Raw genomic sequence first — 21,854 nt, forward strand, 5'->3', positions numbered from 1 at the left:
TACATTTATTAACGTTTCATCCCCACACCAGTCACAAAATACAGCCACTAGAAAGGTCTGTTTTTGGACTTTTCAACACCTTTTATAACGTTGCAGTAAATGATTGGATGTTGACACCAGGTAATTCTGCCAAGCCTATCACAATGTATTATGTCACTTCTTTAGTTGGATTGGCACATAAGAAGGCCTTCTGTCCAACTAACATTGTAAATGGCTTTAAGGTAACTGTATTAGTGCCACTCAATGAAAATATTTTCAGGGAAGATGAATTTTCATCTTCAACTGTAACAGACAATCCACTTGTCGCTAAAAATTTGAATCAGAATGGCGAGGAATCCTTGGAAGCCACTGATTTTTCATCTAAAAATGCTTCTGTAGTCATTTCACCACGGATGATTAGACCTCATCCAAAGGCAGGACCTAGGAAAGATGTCACCAAAGGGAGGTAGAGAGGTAAGTCAAGAATATTGACTGGTTTTCCGGGAAAGGACGAAATTGAGAAACAGAATACGAAAAAAAAGTGAGTCTGGTAGGCCGAGAGAAAAAAAACCCAGTAAAACAGTTATTTTAGATTGATTTCAACATATGATTGTGACCCAGATACTGATTTAGCGATGGATGATAATGAAGATTATGACACAGATTTTGCAGGTTTGGCTCATTTGGAAGATCAAGAAAATTTTGAAAGAAAAACAATTTCCAAAGACTATTTTTTGTTGAAAGTTGGCTGGCAAAAGGAATGTAAAATATTTTGTTCCAGAAGTAATAGACTTAGATGAAAGTTATTTAAAAATTAAATATCTAAAGAAAGCAGGTGATACCAACTCCTTTTGATTTGTAAGGACTGATCAAAAGGAGTTTCACATTGACCAATAAGATATTTTATTGAAACTTCGAGTTCCAGTGAAAACCTGTGGGACTGCTTTTCAAACGGAACATCTGCGATTTGAAATTGAATTGTCAATATTTAATTTAGAATAGTTGATATTTACTAGGAAACAAGTAGAAAATGTGTTCCTGTTTGTTTTATCACTTATTTATGAAAGTAATCAAAGGTACAACATAGAGTGGTTACGAGGTTACATGACGGCCTGGGAGGGAGGGGAGAGGGCCTAGTTGCCCTCTAATTTTTTGTTCACTTAAAAAGGGCACTAAAAACTTGAATTTTCGTTCGAATTAGCCCTCTGGTGATTTTCTAAGACCACTGGGTCGATACGATCACTCCTGGGGAAAAAAGCCAAACAAAAAAAAAAAAAAAAAATAAACATGCATCCATGATCTTTTTTCTGGCAAAAAATGCAAAATTGCACATTTTTGCAGATAGGAGCTTGATTCCTCTACATTAGGGTTCTCTAATACGCTGAATCTCATGGTGTGATTTTCATTAGTATTATATGACTTTTAGGGGGTCTTTATCCGTTTTTTCGAAAATAAGGCAAATTTTCTCAGGCTCGTAACTTTTGATAGTAATAATTTGATGATTATTATATATTTAAAATCAGCATAAAAATTCAATTCTTTTGATGTATCTATTGGTATCAAAATTCTGTTTTTTTTAGAGTTTCGGTTACTTTTGAGCCGGGTCGCTCCTTACTTACAGTTCGTTACCACGAACTGTTTGATTGTTTTCCAGGGCTGATCGTATCGAGAAAAAGGTTCTAGAACTTTTGGAGAGGGTTCATTCGAACGGAAATAAAAATGACCTTTAAAAGTGACCAAATAAAAAAGTGACCTTTAAAAGTGACCAAAAAGATTGAATGCATAGCTGGCTCCTCTGCCACGCTCCTTTTTCCTCAAAATCGTCCGATCAAAATTTTGAGATAGCGATTTTGTTCATCATAGTTAGAAAGGTTCAACAACTATACCATTGGAGATAAGATAGCCCCTATAGCTCCTGGGGATAGTTTTTTAAGTTAGTAAACAATGTGCCTATTGTTTACGCATAGTATTTGTTACTGAGAAATCTGCATACATTCCGGGTAAGGGGTGGGGTGAGAAGTGGTGAATTTTTCGCTGGGAGAATTTGCCAGAATTACTATACAAAATTCTTTGTATTTGTCGTAGGCTATAGCATTCAGAAAAATAGGCTATGGTGAAAAAACCATGGACGGTTTAATGTTAAAACCATAGCAGAAATCAAAATATATTTCTTAACAATGTTTCTGTTTGTTTGAAAATATTTTGAGATACTGCCGGTAGATCCGTCAATTTAAAAACTTCTTCAAGTTGAAACTGGCCCATCCCGGCTGAAATTGCTGCCCACACTACTTTAGAGTATAAATTCTCAGACAGAGTTTTTTCTACCATCTGAGGAATATAGAATCGATCCCCATTCTCATCAGTTTTACACACTGGCTTATTCATTAATTTGCACTTTTACTTGTTGTGGTTCTGGTTCATTGGTTAAAATGAACTTTTGCCGACACTGTGTTTCCGGTGCATTCAAAGTGAATACGAAGAAGGAGGCCAACCATCGTTGTTGTAACCACTCTATTTTGTACATGACCTATATTGTAGGCTGCCTCTGACCAGTTGACGTCTATTTTTGTGACCTTAATCTACTCTAAAAAAATATTAATGCTACATATGTTCCAGAGATTAAATGTGTGTCTTAAGAACTAAAGTTTGTCATGAATCTAATAAATCGTTCCATAATGACATACAATTGTCATTAAAGCAATTTTTTCAAACAATGGTTAAGGGTACAACACACTCCCCTACCTATATTTTTTTTTGCTGATTATATAATAAAATATCGCTTTTTATAGTTTTGGTGGTACTTTATTAGTAGCCGGGCACCACGCGAGAAGTGAAGTTTGGTTAATCTTAATGAAATAAAACAAAGTATGATAAAAAAATATAATAGTTTAGAAACACATTTGGGATATATATTTGCATATTAGGGGGTGGGGTGGGGTAAAGTATAGGATATATTAAATATGTAACCTAACCTATGTACCCTTTTTTGGTCCTTTAACCCTAAAAAACTAAAGTTTAAATCTTTGGCGCGGAGTGAGCAATAACTAACTATGAAAGAGAAACCTGTTTTTCAATGGTATCTCCGACATTCTATATGCGGTTCTTCTCGCCTGTTACCCGGCTAATAAATTCTGAAATTTAGATTTTGTCAATTTTATTTGATGTATCTGACAAAAAGATGTTGATAAAAAAAATCTATTCACTCTGTCACTTATATTTTGTCAATTTTATCCGACATATCCGACAAAGGATGTTGATAATAAATTTATTCATTCAGAAAATTATGTTTTGTCATTTTTTTTTGATGTATCTGACAAAGCCTGTTGATAAAAAAAAATTATTCACACTGACGCTTAGATTCTGTTAATTTTATCCTATGTATCCGAGAAAAGGATGTTGATATAGAATTTAGTCACTCTGATACTTAGATTTTGTCATTTTATTTGACATATCCGATAAAGGATGTTGTTAAAGCATTTATTCATTCTTAAATTTATATTTTGTCAATTTTATTTGATGTATCTGACAATGGATGTTGATAAAAAAATTTATTCACTCTGACACTTAGATTCTGTCAATTTTATCCTATGTATTCTAGAAAAGGATGTTGATATAGAATTTAGTCACTCTGTACTTATATTTTATCAATTTTATCCGACATATCCAACAAAGGATGTTGATAATGAATTTATTCATTCTGAAATTTAGATTTTGTCAATATTATTTGATGTATCTGACAAAGGATGTTGATAAAAAAAAAATTATTCACACTGATACTTAGATTCGGTCAATTTTATCCTATGTATTCCAGAAAAGGATGTTGATATAGAATTTAGTCACTCTGATGCTTAGATTTTGTCAATTTTATCTGACATATCCGACAAAGGATGTTGATAATGAATTTATTCATTCTGAAATTTAGATTTTGTGAATTTTATTTGATGTATCTGACAAAGGATGTTGATAAAAAATTTTATTCAAACCGACACTTAGATTCTGTCACTTTTATCCTGTGTATCCGAGAAAAGGATGTTGATAAAAAATTTTAGTCACTCTGATACTTAGATTTCGTCAATTTTATCTGACATATCCGATCAAAGACGTTGCTGAAGCATTTATTCATTCTGAAATTTAGATTTTTTCAATTTTATTTGATGTATCTGACAAAGGATGTTGATAGAAAAATTTATTCACTCTGACACTTATATTTTATCAATTGTATTCGATGTATCTGTCAAAGGATGTTGTTAAAAAAATATTCACTCTGATGCTTAGATTTTGTCAATTTTATCCGACATATCCAATAAAGGATGTTGTTAAAGCATTTATTCATTCTGAAATTTTGATTTTGTCAATTTTATTTGATGTATCTGACAAAGGATGTTGATAGAAAAATTTATTCACACCGACACTTAGATTCGGTCAATTTTATCCTATGTATTCCAGAAAAGGATGTTGATATAGAATTTAGTCACTCTGATACTTAGATTTTGTCAATTTTATCCGACATATCCGACAAAGGATGTTGATAATTAATTTTTTCATTCTGAAATTTAGATTTTTTCAATTTTATTTGATGTATCTGACAAATGATGTTGATAAAAATATTTATTCACACCGACACTTAGATTCTGTCAATTTTATCCTATGTATCTGAGAAAAAGATGTTGATAAAAAATTTTAGTCACTCTGTTACTTAGATTTCGTCAATTTTATCCGACATATCCGATCAAAGATGTTGCTGAAGCATTTATTCATCTGAAATTTAGATTTTGTCAATTTTATTTGATATATCTGACAAAGGATGTTGATAAAAAAATTTATTCCCTCTGACACTTATATTTTATCAATTTTATTCGATGTATCTGACAAAGGATGTTGAAAAAAAAAAATATTCACTCTGTTACTTTGATTTTTTCAATTATATCCGACATATCCGACAAAGGATGTTGATAATGAATTTATTCATTCTGAAATTTAGATTTTGTCAAGTTGATTTGATGTATCTGACAAAGGATGTTGATAAAAAATTTATTCATTCTGAAACTGAACGAAAAAAGGATTTAAGTTTCACCTATGAGCCAACGAACTGTATTTTCCATAATTTTCGTACAAAAAACTAGAGTTTACGGTCAGAGACCCTTTTTAACTCAGATTTTACGGATATAGTTTTATTTTTCGATCCAAAAAAGGACTTAAGTTTCACATTTGAACCAGAGAATTGTATTTTCCATAATTTTCTTACAAAAAAAATAGAGTTTACGGTCAAAAACCCTTATTAACTCAGATTTTACAGAAATAGTTTATTTTTTCGATGCAAAAATGGTTCAAAGTTTCACATTTGAAGCTTTTCACATTTGGACTTAAGTTTCACATTTGAGCCAACGAATTGTATTTTCCATAATTTTTTAAAAAAATCTAGAGTTTACAGTCAAAAACTCTTATTAGTCAGATTTTACGGAAATAGTTTTATTTTTCGATCCAAAAAGGACTTACACACTTGAACCAGAGAATTGTATTTTCTATAATTTTCTTACGAGAAACTAGACTTTACGGTCATAAACCCTTATTAGCTCAGATTTTACAGAAATAGTTTGTTTTTTCGATCCAAAAAAGGACTTAAGTTTCACATTTGAACCAGAGCATTATATTTTCCATAATGTGGTAAAGTTTTCTAATTTAGTTAATTATTAATTGAGTAAAAATATATTAAGACGCAAAAACAAAGTTTCAAAATACCACTTTTTAAGATAAAGACACAAATCGTGGAATGTGTGGGCTTGGAGGGAACTTGCTCAATAACCAATTTCTTGGCTAAATGCGTCAATGTACCGGAAGGACGTGGTTAGTTTTCCATATATATATACCCCGATTTTCGGAACTGAAGGCAGACCTTTTGACTTGCCGGGTGAACCTCTGCCTGTTTATTTTCGAATTAGAAATACCTTGGGATTTTGTCAGATCATTGTCAGTGTCTATATCTTATTATATATTATTGTAGTCTTTGAGACTTGTGGTCTACTTGGGACAGCCAGTCCCATTAGAAAGAATATATCTGATTATATTATATGTTAAATGAATAAAAGTTTTGTATTCTAGATAACCTCTCTACGATCTGCCCTTAGCTTCTCGAACAAACCCAGTCGGTACGCCTCATTAGTTTGGTCACAGCCTAAGGCACGCTACCAAAGTTTAATTACCTTAGGGCCAGAGTTTATCTCCCCTATAAAGGGAGAATAAAGGCATCTACAACTAAAACCCCCCAAATACCATAAAATAAACAAATCACAACAACTGGTGGTCGTCGGAAAAACTGGGTCGAGGAGACTAAATAAGATTGCAAAATACAAAAAAAAATCGAAATGACCGTATTAGAGGGGGAAAGTAACTGTACTTCGCAAAGAATATTTAAAAGAATAAAATAAAACATAATACGTAAAGAAAAAAAAATCTAACTGGAAAAATGAAACTTTGGGTTAAAAAGAAGAATTTTAAGCAGGTTAGTGGCAAATTGTGTTCTAAATCAGTCGGATTATAAATACAGGCTAGGAACTTACCGTTTTAGAATAACACTGATTCATTTTGGCAAAAGGCAGAAAAAAATTTTTGTATAAACAGTTACATGTTAGAAGCTGTCACTTCCGAGTGTTCTTAGGAGTAGAGACGCTTCGAAAATATGGCATCTTACGACGTAATAAGCAATAGAATTATCTTTGTTAAACCTAACAAATACTAGGTTAGTTATGCAGTTTCACAAGCAAAGGGAAGGAAAAGATATATAAATATTCGGTTGGCACTATGATTTCATAAATATGAAAGTAAAAGAGAAATCTATGATTGATAATGAAGCGATTTTATTACTGTTTCCGCAATAATACTTGTTACTGTAAATAAATTAGCAATTCGAATGTTTACTGATGAAAAAAAGAGTTATACCACATTTTAGTCTTGCTTTGCGAAAAATAGACTTTAAAAAAAATAATGCTTGATGCTTTAAAGTAACTTCTAAAACTTTAGAAGTTACTATATATATATATATATATATATATATATATATATATATATATATATATATATATATATATATATATATATCGAAAAAATAAACCATTTCTGTAAAATCTGAGCTAATAAGGGCTTATGACCGTAAAGTCTAGTTTCTTGTAAGAAAATTATAGAAAATACAATTCTCTGGTTCAAGTGTGAAACTTAAGTCCTTTTTTGGATCGAAAAATAAAACTATTTCCGTAAAATCTGAGCTAATAAGGGTTTTTGACTGTAAACTCTAGTTTTTTTTAAGACGATTATGGAAAATACAATTCGTTGGCTCAAATGTTAAACTTAAGTCCATTTATGGATCGAAAAATAAAACTATTTCCGTAAAATCTGAGCTAATTAGGGTTTTTACCGTAAAATATAGTTTTTTGTAAGAAAATTATGGAAAATACAATTATCTGGTTCAAATGTGAAACTTTGAACCATTTTTGCATCGAAAAAATAAACTATTTCTGTAAAATCTGAGTTAATAAGGGTTTTTGACCGTAAACTCTATTTTTTTTGTAAGAAAATTATGGAAAATACAATTCTCTGGTTCAAATGTGAAACTTAAGTCCTTTTTTGAATCGAAGAATAAAACTATATCACTAAAATCTGAGCTAATAAGGGTCTTTGACCGTAAACTCTAGTTTTTTGTAAGAAAATTATGGAAAATACAATTCGTTGGCTCATAGGTGAAACTTAAATCCATTTTTCGTTAAGTCTCAGAGTGAATAAATTTTTCTATCAACATCCTTTGTCAGATACATCAAATAAAATTGACAAAATCTTAATTTCAGAACCAATAAATGCTTTAACAACATCCTTTATTGGATATGTCGGATAAAATTGACAAAATCTAAGCATCAGAGTGAATATTTTTTTTTAACAACATCCTTTGCCAGATACATCGAATAAAATTGATAAAATATAAGTGTCAGAGTGAATAAATTTTTCTATCAACATCCTTTGTCATATACATCAAATAAAATTGATAAAATCTAAATTTCAGAATGAATAAATGCTTCAGCAACATCCTTTATCGGATATGTTGGATAAAATTGACGAAATCTAAGTAGCAGAGTGACTAAAAATTTTTATTAACATTCTTTTCTCAGATACATAGGATAAAATTGACAGAATCTAAGTGTCGGTGTGAATAAATTTTTCTATCAACATCCGTTGTCAGATACATCAAATAAAATTGACAAAATCTAAAGTTCAGAATGAATAAATTCACTATCAACTTCCTTTGTCGGATATGTCGGATAAAATTGACAAAATCTAAGTATCAGAGTGACAAAATTCTATATCAACATCCTTTTCTGGAATACATAGGATAAAATTGACCGAATCTAAGTGTCAGTGTGAATAATTTTTTTTATCAACATCCTTTGTCAGATACATCCAATAAAATTGACAAAATCTAAATATCAGAATGAATAAATTCATTATCAACATCCTTTGTCGGATTTGTCGGAAAAAATCTATAAAATATAAGTTTCAGAGTGACTAAATTCTATATCAACATCCTTTTCTAGAATACATAGGATAAAATTGACAGAATCTAAGTGTCAGAGTGAACAAATTTTCTTATCAACATCCATTGTCAGATACATCAAATAAAATTGACAAAATATAAATTTCAGAATGAATAAATGCTTTAACAACATCCTTTATCGGATATGTCAAATAAATTGACAAAATCTAAGTATCAGAGTGACTAAATTCTATATCAACATCCTTTTCTCGGATACGTAGGATAAAATTAAAAAAATCTAAGTGTCAATGTGAATAATTTTTTTTATCAACAGCCTTTGTCAGATACATCAAATGAAATTGACAAAATCTAAATTTCAGAATGAATAAATTAATTATCAACATCCTTTTTCAGATATGTCGGATAAAATTGACAAAATATAGGTGTCAGAGTGAATAAATTTTTTTTATCAACATCCTTTGTCAGATACATCAAATAAAATTGACAAAACATAAATTTCAGAATGAAGAAATACTTTAACAACATCCTTTATCGGATATGTCGATAAAATTGAACAAAATCTAAGTATCAGAGTGACTAAATTCTATATCAACATCCTTTTCTTGGATAAATAGGATAAAATTGACAAATTCTAAGTGTAAGAGAGAATAAATTTTTTTTATCAACATCCATTGGCAGATACATCGGATAAAATTAACAAAATCTAAATTTCAGAATGAATAAATTCATTATCAACATCCTTTGTCGGATATTTCGGATAAAATTGACAAAATATAAGTATCAGAGTGAATAATTTTTTTAAAACAACATCCTTTGCCAGATGCATCGAATAGAAATTGACAAAATCTAAATATCAGAATGAATAAATGCTTTAACAACATCTTTTTTCGGATTTCTCGGATAAAATTGACAAAATCTAACTATCAGAGTGATTAAATTCTACATCAACATCCTTTTCTCAGATACATAGATTAAAATTGACAAAATCTAAGTGTTAGAGTGAATATTTTTTTATTAACATCCTTTGCCAATTACATCGGATAAGATTGACAAAGTCCAAGTGCCAGAGTGAATAAATTCATTATCAACATCCTTTGTCGGATATGTAGGCTAAAATTGATAAAATCTAAGTATCAGAGTGATTAAATTCCATATCAATATCATTTTCTCAGATACATTGGATAAAATTGACAAAATCTAAGTATCAGAGTGAATAAATGCTTTATCAACATCCTTTAAATGCATTATCAAAATCATTTGTCGGCTATATCAGATAAAATGACAAGAAAGACATGGAGTGTACACCGCGATGGCACATACATAGTGAGAGAGACATGCAAAGTCGATATAGCTTTATTTCATTTTTTATGGTTAATTTAGACAAGGTTACGTGCGCGCAAGTGGCAAAGGATGTTGATAAAAATATTCATTTACTCTGACACTTAAATTCTGTCAATTTTATTTGATGTATCGGGCAAATGATGTTGTTAAAAAAAAATTATTCACTCTGATACTTATATTTTGTCAATTCTATCCGAAATATCCGACAAAGGATGTTGATAATGAATTTATTCATTCTGAAATTTAGATTTTGTCAATTTTATCCGATGTATCTACCAATGGATGTTGATAAAAAAATATTCAATCTAGCACTTAGAATTTGTCAATTTTATCCAATGTTTCCGAGAAAAGGATGTTGATATAGAATTTAGTCACTCTGATACTTAGATTTTGTCAACTTTATCCGATATATCCGATAAAGGATGTTGTTAAAGTATTTATTCATTCTGAAATTTAGATTTTGTCAATTTTATTTGATGTATCTGACAAAAGAATTTTGATTAAAAAAAATTGATTCACTCTGTCTCTTATATTTTGTCAATTTTATCCGACATATCCGACAAAGGATGTTGATAATGAATTTATTCATTCTGAAATTTAAATTTTGTCAATTGTATTTGATGTATCTGACAAAGGATGTTGATAACAAAAATTATTCACACTGACGCTTAGATTCTGTCAATTTTATCCTATGTATCCGAGAAAAGGATGTTGATATACAATTTAGTCACTCTGATACTTAGATTTTATCATTTTATCCGATAATAATTTGATTTTGTCATTGTCATTTTGTCCTTTTGTCACTTAGATTTTGTCATTTTTCGTTATAATAACAAGTATTCTGCCAGAAGTATTAAGTTTTTCTTACCACTAACAAATCATCTCTCTTCGAAGCAAGAACTTTTCCCTTAATACTACAAACTTATACTTAACACATTCAAATTTTCTTAGAAATACAGATTTTTCTTAGAAGTAACAATTTTTGGATTGTGATAACAACTTTTCTGTTAGAAGTAGTAATTTTTCTTTATTGTCTGATCAAAGTAACAACATTTTTCCTTCATACCAACAAACTATTACTTAACACTAATATATTTTCTCTTCGAAGCATCAACTTTTTTCCTTAATACTAACACATTTTACTTAAGAAACTCAAACTTCTCTTAGACGTAATATTATTCGCCAGTGATATGACGTTTTCTGCTTTAACTAGCAAGATTTCTGTTAAAGATACTAAATTTTTCTAAGAATTAACAATTTTCTGTCAGAAGTAGTAAGTTTTCCTTAGAACTAACAAATGTTCTCTCTTCAGATGAACAACATGATGAGCGTTCATGATAACCTAAGTTTGATGAACCTAACTTAAACGTAGGAAAAGAAAATTTTACTTCTAAGAGAAATTTGCAAGTTCTAAGTAAAAGTTTGTTATTATCAAGGAAAAAGTTGTTCCTTTGATGAGAAGATTTGTTAGTGTTAAGGATAAATTGCTACTTCTGACAGACGAAAAAATTGTTACTTCCAAGAAAAATTTGCTATATTTGCTGGACAAGTTGGTAGTTCAAGCAGAAAACTTGTTATCAGAGGTAAAAATTTTACTTCTAGGAGAAATTTGTTAGTTTTAGATAAAGGTCTGATAGTATTAAGGAAAAAATTGGTACTTCGAAGTGAAAATTTGCTAGTGTTATGGAAAACTTGCTACTTTTGTCAATAAACTTATTATCATAAGGAAAAGTTGTTACTTCTAAGAAAAAAATGGTATGTTTGACAGAAAACTTGTTAGTTCTAACAGATAACCTGTTATCCCTGACGAAAAATTGTTACTTCTATGAGAAATTTGTTATCTTTCACGGAAAACTTGGTGCTACTAGAAGAAATTTGTTACTGCTAAGAAAAACCAGTTGCTTCTGAGAAAAATTGGTATCTTCGACAGAAATTTTGTTACTTCTAACAGATATCTTGTTATCATTAAGCGAAAATTGTTTCTTCTATGAGAAATTTGTTAGCTTTGACAAAAAACGTGGTTCTATTAGACGAAGAATTTCGTTACTTCTAAGAGAAATTTGAGTGAGTTAAGTAAAAGTTTGTTAGTATTAAGGATAAGGTTTTTACTTCAAAAAATTTACTTGTGTTAAGAAAAAACTTGCTACTTCTAGCACAAAACTTGTTATCATAACGAAAATTGTTAATTCTAAGAAAAAATTGGTATCTGTGACAGAAAAACTTGCTACTTGTAACGGAAATATTGTTATCATCGACAAAAATTTACAATTTTTGTAAATCGACAAAAAGTTAATTGCATGTGAAATGTGTTATCTTTGACGGAAAACTTGACGCTATTAGAAAAAAATTCGTTACTGTTAGGAAAAACCTGTCATTTCCATGAGAAATTTGATATTTTAAGTAAAAGCTTGTTAGTATTAAGGAAAAAATTGTTACTTCAATGAGAAGATTTGATAGTGTTAAGGATAATTTGCTACTTCTGACATAAAAATTGTTATCAAAAACAAAAAAAAATGGTTAAGTTCCAAGAAAAATTTGTTATAATTGCTGGACAACTTGGTAGTTCAAGCAGAAAACGTGTTATCAGTGGCGAAAAATGTTACTTCTAAGAAAAATTTGATAGTGCTAGGTAAAAGAATGATAGCATTAAGGAAAATGTTAATACTTCAAAGAGAAAATTTCTTAGTGTTAAGGGAAACTTGCCACTTCTGGCAGAACACTTGTTATCACGAACAAAAAATTGTTACTTCTAAGAAAAATTTGGTATATTTGACGGAGAACTTATTACTTCTAACATATAAAATGTCATCATAACGAGAAATTGTTACTTCTATGGGCAATTTGGTATCTTTGACGGAAAACTTGGTGCTAATAAAAGAAATTTGTTACTCCTAAGAAAAAAAACTGTTACTTCTAAGAAAAATTTTGAGTGCGTTAAGTAAAAGTTTGTTAGTATTAAAGGAAAAATATGTTGCTTCGACGAGAAGATTTTTTAGTTTTAGGGAAAACTTTCTACTTCTGGCAGAAACGACATAACGAAAAAATATTACTTCTGTGAGAAATTTGGTATCTTTGACGGAAAACATGTTGCTATTAGAAGAAATTTGTTAGGCCTAAGAAAAAAAAACTGTTACTTTTAACAAAAATTTGAGCGTGTTAATTAAAAGATTGTTGCTAATAAGGGAAAAAACTGTTAATTCGAAGAGAAGATTTGTTAGTGTTAAGAAAACTTGCTACTTCTGGTAGAAAACTTGTTATCATAGCAGAAAATTGTTAATTCTAAGAAAAATTGGGTTTCTTGACAGAAGACTTGCTAGTTCAAGCAGAAAACGTCTTACCACTGACGAAAAATGTTACTTATATGAGAAATTTGAGTATATTAGGTAAAAGTTTGCTAGTATTAAGGAACGAAATGAGATACTTCAAAGAGAAGATTCGTTAGTGTTAATGAAAACTTGCTACTTCTGAAATTTCTTAAATTGAAGAAATATGTTACTCCTAAGAAAAAAACTGTTACTTCTAAGAAAAATTTGCGTGCGTTAAGTAAAAATTGGTTACTATTAAGGGAAAAAGCTGTTGCTTCTGAAGAGAAGATTTTTTAGTTTTAAGGAAAGCTTGCTACTTCTGGCAGAAAACTTGTTATCATAATGAAAAATTGTTGCTTCTAAGAAAAATTTGGTATGTTTGACAGAAAACTTGTTACTTCAAATGGATAACATCATAACAAAAATAGTTACTTCTATGAGAAATATGGTATCTTTGACGGAAAACTTGGTGCTATTAGAAGAAATTTGTTAGTCATAAGAAAAAACTGTTACTTCTAAGAAAAATTTGAGCGTGTTAAGTAAACGTTTTTGGTATTAAGGGAAAAAGCTGTTGCTTCGAAAAGAAGACTTGTTAGTTCAACAGAAAACTTGCTACTTGTGGTAGATAACTTGTTATCAAAGCCGAAAATTTTTATTTCTAAGAAAAATTTGGTATCCTTGACAGAAGACTTGGTAGTTCAAGCAGAAAACGTGTTATCACTGACGAAAAATGTTACTTCTAGGAGAAATTTGAGTTTTTTATTTGTAATTTTGTTAGTATTAAGGAACGAAATGAGATATTTCGAAAAGAAAATTCGTTAGCGTTAAGGAAACTTGCTATTTCTGGAAGAAGAAATTTGCTACTCCTGAGAAAAAAACTGTTACTTCTAAGAAAAATTTGAGTGCGTTAAATAAAAGTGTAAAAGTTTGTTAATATTAATAGAAAAAGCTCTGGTTTCGAAGAGATTATTGTTATTTTTAGGGAAAACTTACTACTTCTGGCAGAAATCTTGTTATCATAATGGAATATTGCTGCTTCTAAGAAAAATTTGGTATGTTTGACAGAAAACTTGTCACTTCAATCAGATAACTTGACATCATAACGAAAAATTATTATTTCTATGAGAAATTTGGTATCTTTGACGGAAAATTGGGTGCTATGAAAAGAAATTTGTTAGGCCTAAGAAAAATAAACAAAAAACTGTTACTTCTAAGAAAAATTTTAGCGTGTTTTGTAAAAGTTTGTTAGTATTAAAGGAAAAAGCTGTTGCTTCGAAGAGACGACTTGTTAGTGTTAAGGAAAACTTACTACTTCTATTAGAAAACTTTTGATCATAGTGGAAAATTATTACTTCTAAGAAAAATTTGGTATCTTTGACAGAAGACTTGCTAGTTCAAGCAGAAAACGTGTTATCACTGACGAAAAATGTTACTTCTAGGATAAATTTGAGTGTGATAGGTAAAAGTTTGTTAGTATTAAGGAGTAAAATGAGATACTTCGTAGATAAAATTCATTAGTGTTAAGGAAAACTTCATAGTTCTGGCAGAAAACTTGTTATCTTGACAAAAAAATTTTACTTATAAGAAAGATTTGGTATGTTTGACAGAAAACTTGTTACTTCTAGCAGATAACTTGTCATCATAACGATTTTTTTTATTTCTATGAGAAATTTAGTATCTTTGACGGAAAACTTGGGTGCTATTAGAAGAAATTTGTTATTCACAAGAAAAAAAACTGTTAATTCTAAGAACAATTTGAACGTGTTAAGTAAAAGTTTGGTAATAATAAAAGAAAAAGGTGTTGCCTCGAAGAAAAAATTTGTTAGTGTTAAGGAAAACTTCCTGCTTCTGGCAGAAAACTTGTCATCATAACGAAAAATTGTTACTTCTATGAGAAAGTTGGTATCTTTGACAAAAAAAACTTGGTGCTATTAGAAGAAGAATCTTTTTTCTTCTAAGAGAAATTTGTGTGTGTTAAGTAAATGTTTCTTTGTATCAAGGAAAAGGTTGTTACTTTGAAGAGAAAATTTGTTAATGTTAAGAAAAAACTTGCTACTTCTGACAGAAAACTTGTTATCATAAAGAAAAATTGTTACTTCTAAGATAAATTCTGTATGTTTGACGAAAAACATGTTAGTTCTAACAGATAACTTGCCGTCATAACAAAAAACTGTTACTTCAATGAGAAATTTGGCAATTTTGACGGAAAACTTGGTGCTATTAGAAGAAATTTATTACTCCTAAGAAAAAAACTGTTACTTCTAAGAAACTTTTGAAAGCTTTAAGTAAAAGTTTGTTAGTATTAAGGGGAAAATCTTTTGCTTCGAAGAGAAGATTTGTTAGTTTTAAGGAAAACTTGCTAGTTCTGCCAGAAAAATTATTATCATAATGAAAAATTTTTCTTCTAAGAAAAATTTGGTATGTTTGACATAAAACTTGTTAATTCGAACAGATAACTTGACATCATAACGAAAAATTGTTACTTCTATGAGAAATTTGGTATCTTTGATGGAAAACATGGTGCTATTAGAAGAAATTTGTTAGGCCTAAGAAAAAAAAACTAAAAACTGTTTCTTCTAAGAAATATTTGAGCGTGTTATTTAAAAATTTGTTAGTATTAAGGGAAAAAGCTGTTGCTTCCAAGAGAATATTTGTTAGTGTTAATGAAAACTTGCTACTTCTGGTAGAAAACTTGTTATCATAGCCGAAAATTGTTACTTCTAAGAAAAATTTGATATCTTTGACAGAAAACTTGCTAGTTCAAGCAGAAAACGTGTTATCACTGACGAAAAATGTTACTTCTAGGAGAAATTTGAGTGTATTAGGTAAAAGTTTGTTGGTATTGAGGATTGAAACAGGATACTTCGAAGTGAAAATTCGTTAGTGTTCAGGAAAACTTGCTACTGCTGGCAGAAGAAATTTGTTACTCCTAAGAAAAAAAAACTGTTACTTCTAAGAAAAATTTGCCCAGAAGAGAAGATTTGTTAGTGTTAAGGATAACTTGCTACTTCTGGCAGAAAACTTGTCATCATAACGAAAAATTGTTCCTTCTATGAGAAATTTGGTATCTTTGACGGAAAACTTGGTGCTTTTAGAAGAAGAATTTTTTACTTCTAAGAGAAATTTGTGTTTGTTAATTAAAAGTTTGTTAGTATTAAGGAAAAAGTTGTTACTTCGAAAAGAAAATTTGTTAATTTTAAGGAAAAACTTTCTACTTCTGACAGAAAACTTATTATAATATCGAAAAATTGTTACTTATAAGAAAATTTTGGTATGTTTGACTGAAAATATGTTAGTTCTAACAGATAACTTGCCATCATAACGAAAAACTGTTACTTCTATGAGAAATTTGGCATCTTTGACGGACAACTTGATGCTATTAGAATAAATTTGTTACTCCTAAGAAAAAACTGTTACTTCTAAGAAAAATTTGAGTGCTTTAAGTAAAAGTTCGTTAGTATTAAGAGAAAAAGCTGTTGCTTCGAAAAGAAGATTTGTTAGTTTTAAGGAAAACTTACTATTTCTGGCAGAAAACTTTATCATAATAAATAATTATTGCTTCTAAGAAAAATTCTGTATGTTTGACAGATAACTTGTTACTTCAATCAGATAACTTGACATCATAGCGAAAAATAGTTACTTCTAGGAAAAATTTGGTATCTTTGACGGAAAACTTGGTGCTATTAGAAGAAATTTGTTAGGCCTGAGAAAAAAAACGAAAAACTTTTACTTCTAAGAAATATTTGAGTGTATTAACTAAAAGTTTGTTAGTATTAAGGGAAAATGCTGTTGCTTCGAAGAGAAGATTTGTTAGTGTTAAGGAAAACTTGCTACTTTTGGTAGAAAACTTGTTATCATAACGAAAAATTGTTACTTCTAAGAAAACTTTGGTATCTTTGACAGAAAACTTGTTAGTTCATGCAGAAAACGTGTTATCACTTACGAAAAATGTTACTTCTAGGAGAAATTTGAGTGTGTTAGGTAAAAGCTTATTAGCATAGAATGAAATAAGATACTTCGAAGAGAAAATTCGTTTCTGTTAAGGAAAGCTCACAACTTCTGGCAGAAAACTTTTTAGCTTAACAAAAAAATTGTTACCTCTACGAGCAATTTGGTATGTTTGACTGAAAACTTGTTACTTCTAGCAGATAACTTGTCATCATAACGAAATTTTTTTACTTCTATGAGAAATTTGGTATCTTTGACGAAAAACTTGGTGGTATTAGAAGAAATTTGTTACTCCTAAGAAAAAAAACTGTTTATTCTAAGAAAAGTTCCCCTATTGATAGATGGTCATACATTTTACTGATGTTATTTAATTGACTGAATTGCTAAATTTTGTTGATTGGCAAGAATTAAAATTAATATGAATACAACTATCTGTAAAAAAAATTGCAAAAAAATTTGGTTTTATTAGGGGAATCTGGGTTTGGGAGGATTTTTATGTGGTTTTCATTTTATGACCTCTTGTGCGATACTTCCTAGAATATAAAAAGGAAGTAACTTATGGGTTTATTTTTATGTCTAAAATTCGGTGTTTTCTTTTTCTATTCATATTATATATTTTGTGTTTTCCACACTGGGATGACCTACCAGGTCTATCACATTTAGTTTTTTCTCCTGGTACTATTTTAATTTTATATTTTTTTTTCAATTCCACAAAACCCCAAAAGATTTTAAGCCTTAGTTTTGATGTTTGTTCCTCTCTCTACGCGGAATATCATTCTACCTTTGTATAAGCAAAGAATTATCAATAAAATATTATTTTAGTATATAAAAAATAATCTACTCTTAATTTATCTGTTTTACAGACTAAATTTTTACATTTTATTATGAAGCGAAAACCCAAATTAAAAAAAAACTTAATGAAAAAGAAACAAACGTCGCAAAACGCAAGTTTTCGGCAACATCCAGTAAAATAGAACTCGACCAAGTAATTTCTTTTTCACTGAATTCTAGTGATATTAACTTCTAGTGATATAGCAGCACTAAACGTTGCGAGCCTCTTTAACCAAGTTCTCGTCAATTGAATTGTTCACTTCTCTAGCGCAGGCTTGGTTTTTTATCTGAAAGTAAGGAGCGACATTAAAACTTAAAATGAACAGAAATTATTCTATATATTTAAGGGACTCTCCCCTTCTCAGCGTCTCACTCTTTACGCTAAATTATTTTATTGTTTTAAAAAACAAAGTTCTGTGACAGAGTCAAAATTTAGCGTAAAGAGCGAGGCGTTGAGGAGGGTACCGCGACTTTATTATACAGAATATTTTCTGTTCGTTTTAAGTTTTAATGTCGCTCCTTACTTTCAGTTAAAAAAAACTTTTTTTTTATAATTTAATTTCTAAACATTTTTGAAGTGATGCAGCTTTGATTTTGGCACACTGTACATGAATAATTAAAACGAAATTTGCATATTAATTTTACTTTTTTTGCCTAAATGGCTTTCTCGAAATTTTGTTCTGACGTAACTTACGAATTAACTTACGTAACGAACTTCTATAATCGTATATTTTTATTACATATATTAGGGAGTTTGCCCCCTCGTCAATACCTCGCTCTTTACGCTAAAGTTCGAATTTTGTTCGAATCACAAGCCCCTGAACTTTAGCGAAAAGAGCAAGGTATCAACTAGGGGGCGAACCCCCTCATATACGTAATAATTTCTGTTCGTTTTAAGTTTTAATGTTGCTCCTTACTTTCAGTTGAAAAAAACTTGAATTTTTATTTAATTTCTGATCGTTTTTTAAGTAATGCTGGGAAAGCCGGTGCCCCCTTCATATAAATGTCTCTTCCCCCAAGAAAAACTCCTCCATGGAAGGAAATTCCTCCTTAACCACCTCCTCCGACCTCCCCACCAGAAAAAAATCCTTCCTGAAACGTCTTTATACTTCCCATTAACCAATACTATATGTAAACAATGGACAAAGCTCATAACTTGCAGCCCTTTCCCCAGGAACCGTGGGGGACTATGTCATCCTCAAAGACATATATATTAGATTTTCGACTATGCTGAACAAAATGGCTATCTCAATATTTAGATTGGGTGACTTTGGGGAAAAAATGAGTACGGGAGGGGGCCAAGTAGCCCTTCAATTTTTTTGGTCACTTACAAATGGTAGTAGAACTTGTAATTTCCTTACAAATGATCCCTCTTACGATACTCTATTACTACTGGATCGAAACGATAAACCCTGGGGAAATAAAAAAACAAAACAAAAACAAATAAACACTCATCTGTGATCTTTCTTCTGACAAAAAATACAAATATCCCACATTTTTGTAGATAGGAGCTTGAAACTTCTACAGTAGGGTTCTCTGATACGCTGAATCCGATGGTGTGGTTTTCATTAAAGTTCTATGACTTTTAGGGGGTGGTTTCCCCTTTTTTCGAAAATAAGGCAATAACGCAAATTTTCTCGATGTAACTTTTGATGCGTAAGACTAAACTTAATAAAACTTATATATTCGAAATCACCATAAAAATCTAATTCTATTGGTGTATCTATGGGTATCAAACTCCTGGTTTTTAGAGTTTCGGTTACTATTGAGCCGGGTCGCTCCTTACTTACAGTTCATTATCACGAACTGTTTGAAGTTAACTAATAATTAGTTCAGCTCTGTCCTATTCAGCTTTGTTCAATATATCTTTTCAATTTCTCTTTTGGCCTATTCTTTTCCTTGAATTTTTTTCTACCAGATTATTATGGCGTTATTTGTCTATCTTTCCTTAAAAATGGGCATTGTTTAGAAAGAAGGAATGGGAGAACTTGAGGTATACAGACTGGGCATTTTCTACCCTGAAATAAAAATAAAAATTCTACATTTATGTGAAAGTATTTCGAAAATTTATTAATCAATCCCAGCCTTGTTTTTAAGAAGAGTAAAAATTTTTATTTAGCCTTGTTAATTGTCAGCCTTGGAAGAAAAAAAGTGTCAACAATTCACAAATTACTGTTTGAGTTGCTACAGTATCTGGAGTTTCATCAAAACTAAATAAAAAATCAAGTTTTTTATATTTTGGATGTGTCTCAAAGTAAGGTGTAAACACTCTAAAATGAAACGAGCTACGCGAAAGACAACTTCAAACAATTGGTGCATAAAAGAACAACGAAGAGTAAATCTTAGGGGAGAAGGGGGCTAAGAGCTATTAGAAGTTAGGAGATATATTTTGTAATATTCTTCTCTTAGGGGACAGGAAGGGGCTAAACACATGAATGTAAATTTTAGGGCCAGCATTGCACAAGGAGGTTGGCTCACTTGAATAAATCTCAGACAGAAAATTCAGCATACCCACCCTGTGGGTAGAAACACTTTAAAGATTCTGTTAACATCAGGAATGGAAAAAAGTAGGAACTTAATAGCATCCCCTTTTTATTTTATAAGACTATAAAGGGTAGGAAAACTAGACTATTTTGCAAAATTTGAAAGGAAATTACCCTTTTCTGGTGAAAATAAGTCTTTTGATAAATTAGCCTCTCCCTTTAGAAAAGCTATGTAGACTTCTCTCGTCTCTTAAAATGGAAGCAAGGGTAGCTACTTTATGGGTTCAGGTACATCATTTGTCATTTTTTATTTTATGAATTTTCACTTGCTTCTTTTTTCAGGTTAGCTACGACACATTTGGAGGATCGACACCAGAAACGAAGCATCAGCCAATCATCAATAGAATTGGCTCTAGATCAGAAAGAATCGCCTTTATTCGGTATTTTAAGCACATTTTAAGCGATGACGAGGCTCCAGAATCAAGCAAAGAAAACCCATTACAAAGCTATGAAAACTTAAAAAAGTCTAAATTTTTCACTCCAAGCCGAGTGGATCGTGGAGAATTCGCCAACCCTCCTGGGAAACGTCAGATTCGATTTTATCAATGTTACTTTAATCCTATATCATGCTTTCGAAAACGATCAGCTCGTAGTAACTATTAAATGTATCTTCATTATTTCAAGAATAAAAACCTAGTAACTATGCTACTTTTATTGTCTGTATTCCTTTTTTATGTAGGTTTTTTTTAACATGGTCAAAAAAAAAATTTGTAAGCGTAATATGTTTTGCTAATTGACCTTTGAACAGACTAAATATATTGGAGAGTTACAAATATTAAATTAAGCACAAATATATATATATATATATATATATATATATATATATATATATATATATATATATATATATATATATATATATATATATATATATATATATATATATATATATATATATATATATATATATATATATATATATATATATATATATATATATATAAGGAATTGAAGATTTATATCTTGAATTTCTTATTAATTTTTTTATTAATTCTTCGCTGCCTAAGTAAAGAACGATGTTAGCACAATATATTATTTTTTTTCTTGGTCTTAGGCCAGGGCACTTCCTATCGAAGGAGTTGTCGTAGAAACTTCGAAAAGGGCTCATTCGATTGGAAATTGGAGTGGCCATTTTGTTCAGCGTAGTTGATTTCCAGATAGAAATAATGTTTTTGAGGAGGACATTCCGCCACAGCCCTCAGGGCAAGGGTTTTAACTTATGCGATCAGGGCATATTAATATGAGCAGACATTAACATGAGTAGGACTCAAAATCCCTATGCCTTCCCAAGGCCTGAACATACTTTTCACTTTACTGAAAAAATACAAATGAATGTGCATTGTTAGTTTAATATACATATAATGATATTTA

The 21,854-nt window shown here is 30.2% G+C and overlaps 1 protein-coding gene across 1 annotated transcript; it reads left to right on the forward strand.

Annotated features, from left to right (window-relative positions):
• Positions 1-275: 275 nt before the first annotated feature.
• On the forward strand, positions 276-21,120 carry LOC148951471 (uncharacterized). The gene is made up of 2 exons (XM_089090291.1): positions 276-453; positions 20,766-21,120. Exons 1-2 carry the CDS (start codon positions 430-432, stop codon positions 21,084-21,086), a joined length of 345 nt encoding a protein of 114 aa, XP_088946417.1. The 5' UTR covers positions 276-429; the 3' UTR covers positions 21,087-21,120.
• The last annotated feature ends 734 nt before the right edge of the window (positions 21,121-21,854 follow it).

The sequence above is a fragment of the Artemia sp. Qi Xiang Cuo genome, chromosome 6 (genome assembly GCF_049724085.1).
Source record: "Artemia sp. Qi Xiang Cuo chromosome 6, ASM4972408v1, whole genome shotgun sequence".
In the NCBI taxonomy this organism is placed as follows: Eukaryota; Metazoa; Arthropoda; class Branchiopoda; order Anostraca; family Artemiidae; genus Artemia; species Artemia sp. Qi Xiang Cuo.

Coding starts and splice junctions, on each gene's coding strand:
- LOC148951471 (XM_089090291.1), top strand. CDS start 430: ATGTCACCAAAGGGAGGTAGAGAG. Junction 454..20,765: donor CACCAAAGGGAGGTAGAGAG/GTAAGTCAAGAA, acceptor TTCTTTTTTCAG/GTTAGCTACGACACATTTGG.